This window comes from Eptesicus fuscus, chromosome 2 (assembly GCF_027574615.1).
Source record: "Eptesicus fuscus isolate TK198812 chromosome 2, DD_ASM_mEF_20220401, whole genome shotgun sequence".
Classification (NCBI taxonomy): domain Eukaryota; kingdom Metazoa; phylum Chordata; class Mammalia; order Chiroptera; family Vespertilionidae; genus Eptesicus; species Eptesicus fuscus.
Window position 1 is genome coordinate 42,570,404 of NC_072474.1, and position 15,860 is coordinate 42,586,263.

At 38.7% G+C, this 15,860-nt stretch overlaps 1 protein-coding gene across 1 annotated transcript in view; it reads right to left on the bottom strand.

Moving 5' to 3' along the window:
• Positions 1 to 1,265: 1,265 nt before the first annotated feature.
• LOC103293873 (cytochrome P450 2U1) overlaps positions 1,266 to 15,860 on the bottom strand; it is a 30,993-nt gene continuing 16,398 nt past the window's right edge. The window contains exons 2-5 of the mRNA XM_008150258.3: positions 10,970 to 11,605; positions 8,967 to 9,128; positions 5,104 to 5,271; positions 1,266 to 4,392 (exon numbers count right to left, since the gene is read on the bottom strand). Of these exons, the coding sequence (XP_008148480.2) occupies positions 4,214 to 4,392; positions 5,104 to 5,271; positions 8,967 to 9,128; positions 10,970 to 11,605 (1,145 nt within the window). The 3' untranslated portion in view covers positions 1,266 to 4,213. The remainder of the gene's footprint in view (positions 4,393 to 5,103; positions 5,272 to 8,966; positions 9,129 to 10,969; positions 11,606 to 15,860) is intronic.

Sequence of the window (15,860 nt, forward strand, 5' to 3'; positions counted from 1 at the left end):
CCACTCATTTAGAAACAGATACTTTAAGGACCTTTGTGCTTATACTTAAGTGTTATCCAGAAATGTAGTTCCAATCTATATTGCCACCAATAGTATATGAATGCATCTCACTTATCAATTATTTCCTCTGTAAAATTACCTTTAAATTCCAATGGGTAAAAAATAGTATCTTACTGTTTAGTTGCATTTTTGAAGAATTTAAATATTATTTCATATATTGGTCATTTGTATTTTCAATATTTTTTGTATCTTGTGCTTATTTTTAAAAGTAGGATATTCTACTAATCAAATTATTAACACTTTGTACATTAAGGATATTAAAGTTTTGCCAAAGATGATACAATAATTTTTTATGGTTTGCCAATTATTTTTTGGCAATAGTTTTTTATTTTTACATTATTAAATCTATTCTGCTTTATTTTTATGATTGAGCAACTACTTTTTTATGCTTAGAAAAGTAGCTCCCCATTCTTATATCAAAAGTCTCATACATAGATATATACAGATACATTATTATTACTTTTAGACCTTGGGGGGTTAATTTTGATGTGTGGAAAGTGGGAAAATGTTACTTTAATTTTATAAATAATTAACCAGTTACTAGCTCTGTTTTTTTAAATATTGTTTTCTGTTTCTTCATAGTGTGATGCCACATTTATACACTAGAATATATAGGTCTGTGCTTTCTATTTGATTTCATTTGTTCATTCTGCTGTTAGTAAAAACAGTTTTATGATTCATTATTCTAAAAGATAGTGTTTATCAAGTTGCATATATGGCAGATCATTTTCAACAAGGGTACTAAGACCATTCAATGGGGAAAAGACAGTCTTTTCAACAAATGGTGCTGGGAAAACTGTGTATCCACATGTAAAAGAATGAAATTCGATCCTTACCTCATGCCATGTGCAAAAATGAACTCAAAATGGATAAAAATAACTTTACATAAAAGCTAAAACTATAAATCTCTTAGAAGAAAACAGATGGAAAGCTTCATGACATCACTAATCATCAAAGAAATGCAAATTAAAACTATAATGAGGTATCACCTTACACCTGTCAGAATGGCTATCATCAATAAATCAACAAACAGTGTTGGCGAGGATGTGGAGGAAAGGGAACTTTTGTGCACTGTTGGTGTTGTACATTGGTGCAGTCACTATAAAAAACAGTATTGAGGTTCCTCAAAAAACTAAAAATATAACCACCATGTGACCCAGCAATTCTACTTCCGGATATTTATCTGAAGAAATCCAAAACACGAATTCAAAAAGATACATACACCACTATGTTTATTGCAGCGTTATTTACAGTAGCCAAGATCTAGAGGCAACTTAAGTGTCCATCGATAGATAAGTGGATAAAGCAGATGTGGTACATATATAGAATGGAATATCACTCAACTATAAAAAAAGAATGAAATCTTGCCATTTGCAACTACATGGATGGACCTAAAGCATAGTATGCTGACTGAAATAGGTCAGACAAAGACTAATACCATATGATTTTATTTACATGTGAAATCTAAAAAGCAAAATAAACAAAACAGAAACTAACTTATGGATAAAGATAAATTGATAGTCACCAGATGGGAGAGGGGTTGGGGCAATGAGTGAAAAAGGTAAAGGGTTTAAGAAGTACAAATTGTCACTTATAAAAATAGTCACAGGAATGTAAAGTACAGCTTAGGGAATATAGTCAATAATACTGTAATTATATATAGTGCCATATGGGCACTAGATTTATCGGAGTGATCACATCATAAGGTATATGAATGACTAGGCACTGTTGTATATCTGAAACTAGTATAATATTGTATATCAACTGTAATTGAAAAATAAATTTTAAAAAATAAATTTAAAAAATACTTTGCCACAAGAGCTTGTTTAGGTTCATCCTTTCCTTAAATAATGCTGGACTTTGACTTGGCAAATAAGCAACTTGGGCTGTGATACAGTTGTGAGAGTAAGTGTATTACCCAACTGTCTACATGCTTATATAATACTGTGGCTATCTCTTTCTTTTTGGAGGTTTACTCCCTCTTCCAGTTCCTAACTTGACATCTGGTAAAACAGAATTTGGTTTAGCAGTTAAAACAAACAACAACAACAACAAACACATGAGACTATCAAAGGTAAACTAAAATGTTTAATAAAAGCATAACATTATGCTAAAGATGAAGACTAAAAATTAGGCAAATTTATAAAACAAAGTGCTACAGTTTTTACATTTCAACAAATCATAAAGTATAAAATCGTAAAATGTCAACATGATCAAGGAAAGCATTAATAGCCTTTTTGGTGACTAGCCATATAAAGCTGTTTTTAAAGTGCTACACTGTGAGATATTATATTTAAGAGTTTAATAAACATCTGATTTCAATATAGTCACACATAAAACAGTTTTTTTCCTCAAATAAGCTATGAACTGTTTTGTTAGGAAAGTTGAAATTAAGCATGTATAAATTAAGGAGTAATAAACTTGCTAATCCCAAATTACTAGTGCAATTCAAAAGCCTATGAAATTCCAGATCAGGAACAAACTGTCCTGCTCAAGGTGCACTTTAAACCACACATGTGTCTTATCTAAAATCCATATCACAGCCTCTCCATTTACTTACAGTTTGTTCCTGGGCATTTAGTTTATTAGTTGTGTTTTCTTTATTAATTAACAAAAATCCTCAAGGCACCTAAAGATTAGCCTGTTTCATTTGTCCATATTGAAAATGCAGAGGGGTAGGTAGGCTTCTAGGGATCAAGTGATGGCAGTACAGAGAAGTGGTTTAGAGAGAACTCTCCAGGCACAAAGACTGGTAAATTTGAAATGAACCTTTTCATTAGGTACCTAAATATCTAAGTTTTAGCTTTATCAGCTATAAAATGGCATCCTCTTAATAATCTGTAAGGATCATGTATGCCTACAAGTAAATCATTGAATATGGTACCAGCGGAAGGAAAAGCTAAAAAATAGAGTTGTTTATATTATTATCATGATTACTTCTATATATGGAAGGAGTACTGTGGATGAATAAAGGAAAAGGCTCGTCATTCTTTGGACTGTGTTCTCATTGGGAGCAATACTGGCATAATGGGCAGGGCAGTTCTTGTACAGAATTGCTCAGACATTTGGTATCCAGGCCTTAAGGCAGCAAAAGGCCAGTAGCACCCCCATCATTGTGATAACCAAAAATACACCCATACATTTCCAAACACCCCCTGAAAGAGATTGTTACCTTTCTTGAGAACTGCTCTTCTTGAGGGGCCTTCTTTATTAAGAAACAATTTAGGTATTTTAATAAGAATTTCTTACTGTCTTTGATAGTATTTAAGGATGCAATACCTTAGGCCTGGTAGCAGGGAGACTAGAGAAGAATTCACTACAATGAATCCTAGTATCATAATTCCCAAGCTCACTATTTAGGGCACAAGTCAAAGGGTAGAGCTATATCTTTGCAAGTAAACTCAGCAGAAAGGAATTCTGCCATGAAGCCACGTCTTCAGCTAGTCTGACTGTCATGTAGTTGAAATGGAAGGTAGACATATAAATTCAGACTATGACCTTTCCTCAACATTACTGGAACAGGGTCCACTTCCTCCCATGTCTACAAAAAGTAAAAACTAAAATCATAAAAAGATTAACAAGAACAACCCTCACCCCACCCCCCAACTGGCATAGGATCTGTGGCAAGAAAAACTCTAACTCAGTCTAAACTCTCATCCTTTTCTGACAAAGTATTCAAGTCTGAGCTCCACTTTCATGTTGTCACAGGTCTGAAACAGGTCGGTCTTCCTTCCATTCCTAAATGTGTTCTTCAGAACTTAACAGTGTTTTGGTGATGTTAGGAAAGGTATAGGGCATTTGACCTTCTTAATTCTGAGAGAGAAGGCAAGTTTTGTTACCACATGAAATGACTAAGGCACTGAGATGAGAAGAAATGCTCATTGGTAGAAGCCACTGGGAATAAAATCCAGATCTCCTGCTTCCCAGTCCAGTCCTCTAGCCCCATTCCCTAAGTCACAGACAGGCGTTACTAAAATGGCTGAGGAGCCTGGAGATGAAAGCTCCCATATGTTCTACCCTCTTTTTAGTCTCCAACCTGAGCCTACCCTGGATCCACTAAGTTGCTGGATCCGCTGTCAAGTGTAGAAAGAAGAATGTGTTTAGAAAGACATGTATTTACATCCTGTTCACCATCTCCTTTCAGAGATGTTCTTTATCTCTTTGAAATGGTTATATTAAATGGATGCGGGGCTAAAGTTAGACCATATTTTCCAGTCAGCATGGGCTTCTGAGAATCCTTCGGTAAAGCGAATGTGAAACTCTGCATCAGGCTCACAAATGTCAGGAATAGTTCCATCTTTGCCAGCTGCTCTCCCATACACACCCGCTTCCCTAAAATAAGAGCAGAAAAAAAATTAAGCATTATAATACCACCTCTTTTCCTGTCTCTAAAAGGACACATTTATATGAAATATCTAAATTGTTTTAAATACAAATATAGAATTTTAAAATAAAATTGCCACATATGCCACATGACCTCCCACAGTAATGCTGATTAGAATTTTTACAAATGAAGCTCACATTTTAACTCCTACTCATAAATATCTATTTTCATCCTAGACAGGAAGTAGAGACAGATCTGATTCTTATCTCCTCCTACTTATATACCTACTTATTTCTTTCCTGTGCTCTTACCTGGATGATTAGGGAGAAAATAAATCAGATTAAGACTCTCCGGAGTATTCCTTCTCTAGGAACCTAAAGGAGCGGCTGCTGAGAATAGAGAACCCCTCTCACCCACCAGCCATCAGACAGTCAAAAGCTGCTCTGAACTCCAGCAGTTCCCTGGCACACAATCAATCACCAGAGCAGTTCAGAGATGAAGATTCCTAGGCATATTTAAAGATTTAAAACCAAATTGCTTTCCTTTAGTTTTTAAAATCTGAAATGAACATAGTGGAGATGTATTATCTAAATGATTTATCTCTTATATTAGCTTGCCTGGAAAGAAACATTTTTAAAACAGTATTATGAAATAATAAAATATTCTTTTGGTTCTACTTCATTTTTAATTATGTCATTAAGAAAATAAAGTTAACTTACCTATCCCAAAAGGAATAAATGTTTCTCTTTTAATAAGTTGTCCTTGATCATCCAGAAATCGATTAGGGTTGAAATCATCAGGTTTCTCCCAAATGGCTGGGTCTCTGTGCACTGCCCACAAGTTGGGTAGTATCACTGTGCCTTTAGGAATAGTATACCCTTGGAGCACTAAAACAAACAAACAAAAATCAGTGTCATTCAGTATGCTTTTTACTAATAGTTCTTTAAACATTACTAACTAAAAAATACCTAGTGACATTCCAAGCTCTTAATTTGCTGAGACTAGACCTTGAGGTATTTGCAGGCAGGGGCAAGACCTTACCAATTGGCATCTCTTTCTCCATACTACCCCAGGATCCAGCTTGAGAGTTGTTTCAACAAATGTTGAATTAATGCATTAGATCAAACCATAACAACATTATAATGAAAAGAAAACACATAGAAATCACAGGGCATACCAGGTAAACTTTCCCAAAGAATAGACATTCCTAATCCTATATAATAAAAGGCTAATATGCAAATTGTCCCCTCTACCAGGAGTTCGACCTGGAGCTCTGCCAGGGGGCAGAGCTGGCCTGCCAACTGCCCTTGGCCCCTCCCCCTTGGACATCCCCTCTCTGGTCGCCCCACCCACCCCAATTGGGAGTGGGGCTGGCCTGCCAACCACCAGCGACCCCTCCTTCTGCTGGGGCAGGTCAGCTGGACCCCACCCATGCACGAATTTGTGCACCAGGCCTCTAGTACTTGTATAAAATTTTATATTTTACAGTCTCTTATGTCTACACAATAATGAGAAAGGTAACTAAAGTAAAGGGATGTACAGGGAAGTCAGCATTGTCTCATAATTGGCTGAAAAATTCATATGCACTTTAAGAGATGCCCAAAAGATACTGCATACACAGTGAATTTAATTTGTACCAAAGAAATTGTTAAATGCTATAATGCCATTTATAAGTGATTGCCTTCTACAACAGTCTCATAACTAATTTAAGCCTCTACATCATGAGCTGTCTCCTGGGAGGTAAATTCCTTGTTATGAGTGAATCTGAGTGCCTATGCAGGGTGGGCAATAGTAGGTTTACAGTTGGAGTTTGTGAAACATAGTTTATCCTTGTATTATTGTTTGATAATTATATTATTTTTCATCTGAACAACTGTAAACCTACATTTTCCCCACCCTGTATGTCAACTCAAGGAGACTTAGCAGCTACCTAGTACACAGAAACAAACACAGGGAAGCAGCCAGAATGCGTAGACAAAGAAACAGGTCACAAATGACAGAAATGGAGGAAAGCAAAATACTGGATATAGAGTTCAAAACCACAGTAATAAGGTTACTCAAGAATCTTCTAGAAACCTCCGAAAAATTCAGTGAGGCCCTCAAGGATATGAAAAAGGACCAATCAGAAATTAAGCACACACTGACTAAAATAAAGAATAATATACAGAGATCTAACAGCAGACTAGAGGATTCCAAGAATCAAGTCAAAGATTTGAAATACAAAAAAGCAAACACCCAACTGGAAAAGCAAAAAGAAAAATAGAATCCAAAAATATGAAGATAGTGTAAGGAGCCTCTGGGATAACTTCAAGTGTACCAACATCCAAATTATGGGGGTGCCAGAAGAGAGAGATCAAGATACTGAAAATCTATTTGAAGAAATAATGATAGAAAACTTCCCCTACCTTGTAAAAGAAATAGACTTACAAGTCCAGGAAGCACAGAGAACCCCAAACAAAAGGAATCTAAAGAGGACCACACCAAGACACATCATAATTAAAATGCCAAGGGCAAAAGACAAAGAGAGAATCTTAAAAGCAGCAAGAGAAAAACAGTTACCTATAAGGGAGTACCCATACGAATGTCAGCTGATTTCTCAACAGAAACTATGCAGGCCAGAAGGAAGTGGCAAGAAATATACAAAGTGATGAATAGCAAGAACCTACAACCAAGATTACTCTACCCAGCAAAGCTATCATTTAGAATTGAAGGTCAGATAAAGAGCTTCACATACAAGAAAAAGCTGAAGGAGTTCATCACCACCAAACCAGTATTATATGAAATGCTGAAGGGTATTCTTTAAGAAGAGGAAGAAGAAGAAAAAGGTAAAGATAAAAAATTATGAACAACAAAGTGACAACAAATACATATCTATCAACAAGTGAACCTAAAAATCAAATGAATAAACCTGATGAACAGAACAGACTGGTGAATGTAATAGAATCAGGGGCATGGAAATGGAGCAGATTGACAATTCTTGGGGGTGCAGGAAGAGATTGGACAAAGAACTTAACACCTATGGACGAGGTCAGTGTCATGGGGGAGGCCTGGAGTTGGGTGGGAACCAGGTGGAGGGGAGCTATCGGGGGGAGAAAGAGAGGAACATCTGTAATAATCTGAACAATAAAGATTTTTTAAAATATATAATTAAACCAAGAAACTTCTTTATATCCATATAAGTAATGTCCATCTCTAGTGAAGTTTTAGCAGAGGTTTTGTGGTATTTTTCCATGTGCTAATGTATAAATTGGTTTGAGAAGTAATGAGATTGAAAAATTCTTATAAAAAAATTGGTTACTTCACTTATACTTTATGGGTCTTCAGATTGAACAGTTATGACTGAAATCTACACTAATAAAAGAGAAAGATGCAAATTAACCATACCTTCGTGACACCCACCAGCCAATCAGGAGTGAGTATGCAAATTAACCCAACAAAGATGGTGGGTTAATTTGCATATTTAGGCGTCTAGCAGCTGGGGGTGGGATGCTTGCATCATCGCCATGGTGATGACGCAGGCATTCTGCACTGCCCCAGCCGCTCCAGGCCTCTGGGCAGCGTGGGAAGGCGGAAAGGCGACTCTGGGCCGGAGCAAAGGCAAAAAGGTGGCTCCGGCCTGAGCAAAGGCGGTGCCGGCAGCCAGGGGAAGGAAGGCCCATTCTTGCACAAATCTTCATGCATCAGGCCTCTAGTGTTTGTATAATCCTCCAGTTAAAATGTCTTTTTCTGCACATTCTTCTTCAGAATCACTTTCACTGTTGGATACTATCACATTTCTTTTGCCTTCTTTATAGTCTAATGTCAAACTCATTACTATCTTCTGACAAGGTACTATCTTCCAGCTGACTACCAAAGTCACTCTGCCAATCAGACTCAGTATCTGCATATAATTCACTCTAACATTCTTCTCTGCCATGACACATCTTTTTTAAAACTTTTGCCATAATAAAAGATGAATGGAAAGAATTCGATGTATTTCTTGTCACAACTGATGAGAAAAAGACATGCATAGCAAAGAGGAAAAGTAGGGATGGCTGAAATAAGTGCCGAGCAGTGAAGTGGCTTGTATCTCGCACCTCTTATAATCTGAGCTTAAACAAACATCACTAAGAAAACAGTCTAGAGTGCTCTTTTAAAATTCTACATTGCTTTAAGACCTTAAAATTACTTAATGTGAGTGGAAACACAAGTATACTCGTGACCAGTCAAAAAGGTGTTGAAGACCTTAATTCCATATTTATACTAGCTCTTCTGGCCCCTAAGAAGAGGATGGAGAGGTGGGTGCCTTTGCCAATGCTAGAGTTTCTTCTGTCAAGGCAGCCACCGCAGATGGCAGCTTAATTTGTTTGACCATTGTGAGCATCTGTGCTCTGAAGAGCAAGCCATTTACAAAGCAAGCTGTGTAGAATGCCAGTACAACCAATAATGGACAACTGTCTGCTGAAGCATCCCCTGGACATCTGATTATCCATGACACAGTGCTAAACTGTTGGAAGGATCAAGGTGGGTGACCGTCACCATACCCTCACCTCAACTTCCCTGGGCTGGGCTTCCCATTCAAAGGTGGAAGTTCTAGACTTGCCTGTTTTCGCCGAGGTCATATGTGGAATGGAAAGCGGCACTACCATAGTCAGCCTCTGCACCTCCATGATAGTGGCTTCTGTGTAGGGCATCTGGGCCTTGTCAGTGAAGGAAGGGACTCGGTCAGCACCAATGACCCTGTCAATTTCCTCGTGAACCTTTCCTATACAAAAAGAGGATAAACCAGATCAGTCACTAGTAAGCTGAGACTTCCCTCCTACGCCACTTACCATCACCTTGTACACACAACCAGCAATGTGGCAGTACAGGCCTGACTCAGCCCGAGTGAAGTGAAGCACTGATCAGATATTCCAAGTGGAGCCAGCTAGCCCCTGTATTCAGGAGTACTCTGAATTATTCTCTCATGTGAACACTGGACTGACTATCTAAGCTTTTACTGGTATATGTGACAATAAATATATGGTAGCCCAACAAGGCTCCCAGTCATCTTCGTGCCTCTTGGTTTACACATTCATTTTTTTAAATTGATTTTTAGAGAGAAACATTGATGTAAGAGAAAAACATCTATTGGATGCCTCTTGCACATCCCCTACCGAGGATGGATCCCGCAACCTGGGCTTGTACCCTGACCTGGAATCAAACCAGCAGCCTTTTGGTGCATGGAACAATGCCCAACTAACTGAGCCACACTGGCCAAAGCTTGGTTTACACATTCTTACGCAGTCCCCTCCCACATTATACTAAGTTGGTCTAAGTGACTAACAGAGTAAGGGAGGAGTTGGCATGTCAGTTGTAAACTTAGGTTATAAAAGACACTGTGGCTCCTGTCTTGGCCATTCACTCTCTCTAGGGTCAAGTCAAGCAGCCCTACGGGAAGGTCCAAGTGGTAAGGTCTGCAGCCAATAGTCCAGTGGATGAGCCATCTTGGAAGTGGATCCTTCAGTCCCATCCAAGTTTATAGATGACTGCAACCCCAGCCAGATTTGACTACTACATCGTGAGAAATCTTAAGCCAGACCATCCAGTCTAAGCCACTCCTAGGTTCCTGATTCTCAGAAACTTTGTGAGATATTATTTTAAGATGCTAAATTTTGGGATAATGTGTTACTCAGCAATAGATTAACCAATGCAGGTAGGCACAATCCCATCTGTAGTAGGCAAAAAAAAAAAAAGACCCCTCAAAGATGTCCACAAGCTAATCCGCTGAAACTTGTGAACATTCTGCCTTACCTGGCAAAAGAGAATGCAGATGTGATTAAACTAAGGACTTCGTAGTGGGGAGATTATCCTGGATTTTCTGAGAATGCCCAATCTAATTACCTGGGTTTTTAATTGGAGAACTTTTCCCAGTTGAATTTAGAGTCAGAGGAAATGGGACTACAGGTGAGTGGTCAGAGATATGCAATATTTCTGGCTTTGAAGATGGAGAAAGAGGGCCATGAGCCAAGGAACCTAGAAATGGATTCTCCTCTAGAGCCTCTAAGAAGGAATGCAGCCCTGTCAATCTCTTGATTTTATCCCAGTGAGACATGTGTCAGATTTCTAATGTGCAGAACTAGGAGATAACAAACTCGTGTTGTTTTAAGTTACTAAGTATATAGTTATTCATTATAGGAACAACAGAAACGAATACACTATCTCCCCCTGTGTTCTTCCACTATGAACTGCTTGGCATTCACTGCCTATTGGTATTGATGTAGTGGAACTAGCTGTGTGAGCTTGTGAAAGTCACATAACTTCTCTGGACCTCTGTTCTCCATTTTAAAAACAAGATGAATGGGTTTGGATGATCATTATGATTCCCATCAGCTCTAAATTGTTATTCCTCTCAAGTTCTTTCTTAGTCACAGTTTCCACACAGAATCAGACTTGTAGAGATTTAAAGCAGGGGCAAGCAAGTATGAAACATGGAGTTTAGAAACATGGAGTTTCAATAATACCTCTTCATTGCTTAGTGCTAGGAGCCACAGGATCACCAAAGTTGCTGATCCTAATTTATATAACTTAACTTTGCCATGAATAAAGGAAACACCTATTAATTACCTTGTATGTCAGGGTTCAGTGACATATACAGAAGGCACCAAAGCAAAGAGTTAGTCGTGGTATCAGTCCCAGCAATGAAGAGATCACTGATGATATAAAGTAAGTAATCTTCATTAAAACTACTATTGCTATTGTTTTTCTTCTCTTCATCCACATGGAGAAGGTACATGTCTATGAAGTCCCGAGGGTTCTCAGCGTCCAGAGATTCTCGATGTTCTTTGATCATTCTTCTAAGGAAACCGAGAATATCATTTTCAATTTGTCTGAATTCCTTAAATGGTCCGAAGGGAAGGTAATAAAGCCAGGAACATATGTTGACCAGTTGGAGCTGGCCGTTCAGACAGATTTCTAACCCTCGTGACATGAAAGTAAGCATTTTCATAAACTCACTATTGGTGTAATCAAAGCGCCGGCCAAAGCACATGAGGCAAATGATGTTAGAGACAGCATTGTGGACAATGGGGAAAGGATTGAAGGGGTCTCCTCCATGTTTTTGCATTTCCTCCTTCACATATTTGAACTCCTTAATAATCTTGGGCTCCAAGCTAAGCTTTCCTAAGCCAAAATGACGAAGAGTTGAATGAGAGAACTTCCTCTGTTGTCTCCAGACTGGACCATAACGTGCGAATACAACCCCTGCAAAAGGACACACGAGAAAAGACGTTGAGAGATAGCAATACTTGGTAATACTCAACAGGACATACCAGGAATGTATTCTGTATTTCTCAAGTCACTTGTGCAAAGTTCATATACATATAAAGATTACCAGCCAAGACAAATGATTTGCAAAAGGTAGTTATCAAGATAGTATATGCTTCTAATAACAAAAATCATATGCAGTTTGATTAGGAAAAAAAATTTGGTATACAGCTTATCATTATAGATTCTAACTCCTGGTAAAATGAAAAGCAGTGAATTTCAATTTCTAGAGTTAGTGTAAATTTTAAGATCTTATTTTCATAAGAGTGAATCCAGGCTTTGAAAATATTTCACGCTGGATACACCCTTTTCTAAACATTCTGAACAGAAGCATTAGCATGGTAGCAGACTGCAGATGAGGGCAGGGATGATATCTGATTGTGCTCACCATTAAAAGCCCAGCTTTTGGTATAGTGCTGGGTACAAAGGGGGAGCTTGTTAAATGTGAGCTGAATAAATCAATAGCACAACTGTATTAGAACACTGGCCATCATAGTTTGAAATCAAGTAACTGGCAGGTAATCTAAAATGTCTATTGTTGGCAACTTCCCTAATTTAAAAACATCTGAATTCAAGGTCATCCACAACTATATCTTAGTTGACTTAGGTTACACATCTTCCACCACCAGAGCCAACAGAATTGCTCTCAGATATTCCTTGCTTCCTGTCATCTTTTTCATCCTCCTACCTCCCATCGTGTGTTTTATTGTTTCAGCCAGTTCTCTTCCTTTCCCACTTTTAATCTACTTTATTTCTGCTACCTTCAAAGGCATGCTTCATTCGCTTAACAGATAGTTCTGAATGCCTATTATGTGCCAGGAACTGGGATATAAAACAGTAAAAATAACTACTGGTGCCTTATAATAAAGTATATAGAAATTTTATAGTTAACCTAGTATCTAATGGAGAAGTTCCCCTCTCCCCCACCACCACTTTGGTCTTTTTGAAAATTGTTTTTCATTATCCTTGGCTCTTTACTCGATTATAAAACTTAATCATCTGGTCAAGTTCTATTTTTATTAAAGTGCCTTTGGGATTTTGATTGGATTTAATTTATAGATTAATTTGAACACTGACTTCTTTTTGATCATTGGACTTGCTTGCAGTCCAAGAATAAATCCAACTTCAGTTATGATGTTTTATGCTTTTTTCAAAACATTGTTAGACTTGGTTTTCTTATTTTTAAAAAAATAATTCTTTATTGTTGGAAGTATTACATATGTCCCCTTTTTTCATTGACCCCCCTTCAGTCCCTGTCCCCCAGCCCCAGCCTTCAGCACCCTATTGTTTGTGTCCATGGGTTATACATATATGTATACAAGTTGGACTTGCTTTTCTAATTTTTAATTCATATTCATAAATGAAATATACCTATAAAATTTATTTTTTATAATGTACTTGTCTGGATATACTGGCCTCCTAAAATGAGCCAGGGTGTGTTCTCCCTCTTTGAAAGAATTTGTCTAAAATTATGACATGTTTCTCTCTTTTGCTTTGAGTTTATTCTTTTGTTCTTTTTTGGATATAAAAAGTTGGTCTTCTAACTCATTACATTTCAGACCTTTATCCTTAAAAGTGAGTTAAGGCTCTGCATTTGGCCTCTGGGTACCATGTTAGCTGTATTTCATAAGAACTGTATGCATGGCATATATTTTCATTACAGTTTAAGTTTAATTTTTTTTATTATTATTCTCTTTTACCACCTAGCTCAGTTTGTCTCATACTGATTTTTGACAATGATGAATTTGCTTTTTAGCCTGGTAAGTGGTCAATTTTAATAAAACTTCCAAATAGTTAAGAGGAATTTGTGTTCAAGCTATTGTTGGGGATAGGGTTCTCTATATGTCCAAAAGAGAAGGCTTGATAACTGCAAATCTTCTGTATACTTAGCAAATTTTTATCTGATTTCTTAGCTACTCAAATACGTATGTTAAAATATCCTACTATAATGGTGTGTTTGTCAATTTCTTTTTGCTGTTCTATAATTTTTTGTTACATATATCATAGCTAGTAAATATTTATATCTATATCTCTGTGTCTGTATATGTTGTTAGGTACATACACTATATACTAGACAATATTTCTAGGTACCTTCAAACTTAGAATTATTATATCTTGTTAAACCCGGCCAGCATGGCTCAGTGGTTGTACATCAACCTATGAACCAGGAGGTCATGATTTAATTCCTCAGTGGTTGTGCATCAACCTATGAACCAGGAGGTCATAGTCAGGGCACATGCCAGGGTTGCAGGCTTGATCCCCCAGTGTGGGGTATGCAGGAGGCAGCAGATCAATGATTCTCCCCCATCATTGGTGTTTCTCTCTCTCCCCCTCTTCCTTCCTCTCTGAAATCAATAAAAATATATATTTAAAAAAAAACAGCAATGCATTCCTTATTCTTTGTTTTTTTTCTTCCTTTATCTTTATTGTTGAAAGTATTATAGATATTCCCATTTCCCTCTTTGGAGGGGTCCACTCCCCCTCCCCCATATCTCCACCAAATTATTGTCTGTGTCCATGGGCTATGCATATATGCATATAAGTTCCCTGGTTAATCTCTTCCCACCCACCCATCCACCCCACCTTCCCTCTGAGATTTGACAGTCTGCCCCATGCTTCTGTGTCTCTGGGATCTATTTTGTTCAACAGTTTATTTTGTTCATTAGATTCCGTATCAGTGAGATCACGTGATACATGTCCTTCTCTGACTGGCTTATTTCACTTAGCATAATGAGACAGGTACCTCCATGCTGTCTCAAAGGGTAAGATATCCTTTTTTACAGCTGCATAGTATTCCATGATATAAATGTACCACAGTTTTTCTATCCACTCATCTACTGATGGGTACTTGGTCTATTTCCAGATCTTAGCTATTATAAATTGCACTGCTATGAACATAGGGGTGCATATATTCTGGGTTTCTTAGAATATATTCCTAGAATGGGGTCACTGGGTCAAATAGGAGTTCCATTTTTAATTTTTTGAGGAAACTTCATACTGTTTTCCATAATGGCTGCACGAATCTTCATTCCCTCCAATAGTGTACTAGGGTTCCCTTTTCTCCACATCCTCACCAGCACTTGTCATTTGTTGATTTGTTCATGATAGCCATTCTGACAGGTATGAGGTGATACCTCATTGTTGTTTTAATTTGCATCTCTCTGATGATTAGTGACTTTGAGCATTTTTTCATCTCTCTTAACTATCTGTATGTCTAATTTGGAGAAATGTCTATTTAGGTCCTTTGCCCATTTTTTAATTGGATTATTTTACTTCCTTTTGTAAAGTTGTATGAGTTCCTTGTATTTTTTGAAAATGAACCCCTTATCAGATGTATCATTGCTAAACATATTCTCCCATACTGTGGGCTCCCTTTTCATTTTGTTGATGGTTTCTGTGGCTGTGCAGTTTTTTATTTTGATGTAGTCCAGGGCACCTGTCAGGCAGCCAGGTTGCGATGGCAGACCCAACTGTCTTGGGGTGGGGGATGCGGTGATGTGTCGCAATGGCAGGGCCAGGTGCGCTAAGTCAAGGTGACAGGGCAGGCAGGCCAGGCATGCCCTGTCAACGTGGCCAGGCATGCCCTGTCAACGTGGCAGGGCAGTTGTCCAGGGCACTGGTTCAGGCTCGCCAGGTCATGGCATCAGGCCCCGTGCTGGGGGTGTCTGGTCTCAGCACTGGGGCCCTGCATGCCTGACTGGCATTGGGGTGCTGGGCCTCGGCCGTTCCCCAAGGCTCCTTCCAAGGAGAACCCTGAAGATCATCCAAAATGTCAAGCACTCCACTCTCAATGGGAGAAAAGCGCCCAACCAGTCTGCATGAGGCCTAGCAGCTCCTCCACCAGGAGCACCCAAACCGCCCAGAGGTCCCATGCTGACTGAAAGATGCCCTCCACACCCACACCCACACCTTCTCTCCCTCCACACTCACACCCACACCTTCTCTCCCTCCACACTCACACCCCCACCATCTCTCCCTCCACACTCACACCCACACCTTCTCTCCCTCCACACCCACACCCACACCTTCTCTCACTCCACACTCACACCCACACCATCTCTCCCTCCACACTCACACCCACACCATCTCTCCCTCCACACTCACACCCACACCTTCTCTCCCTCCACACTCACACCCACACCATCTCTCCCTCCACACCCACACCCCCACCTTCTCTCCCTCCACACTCACA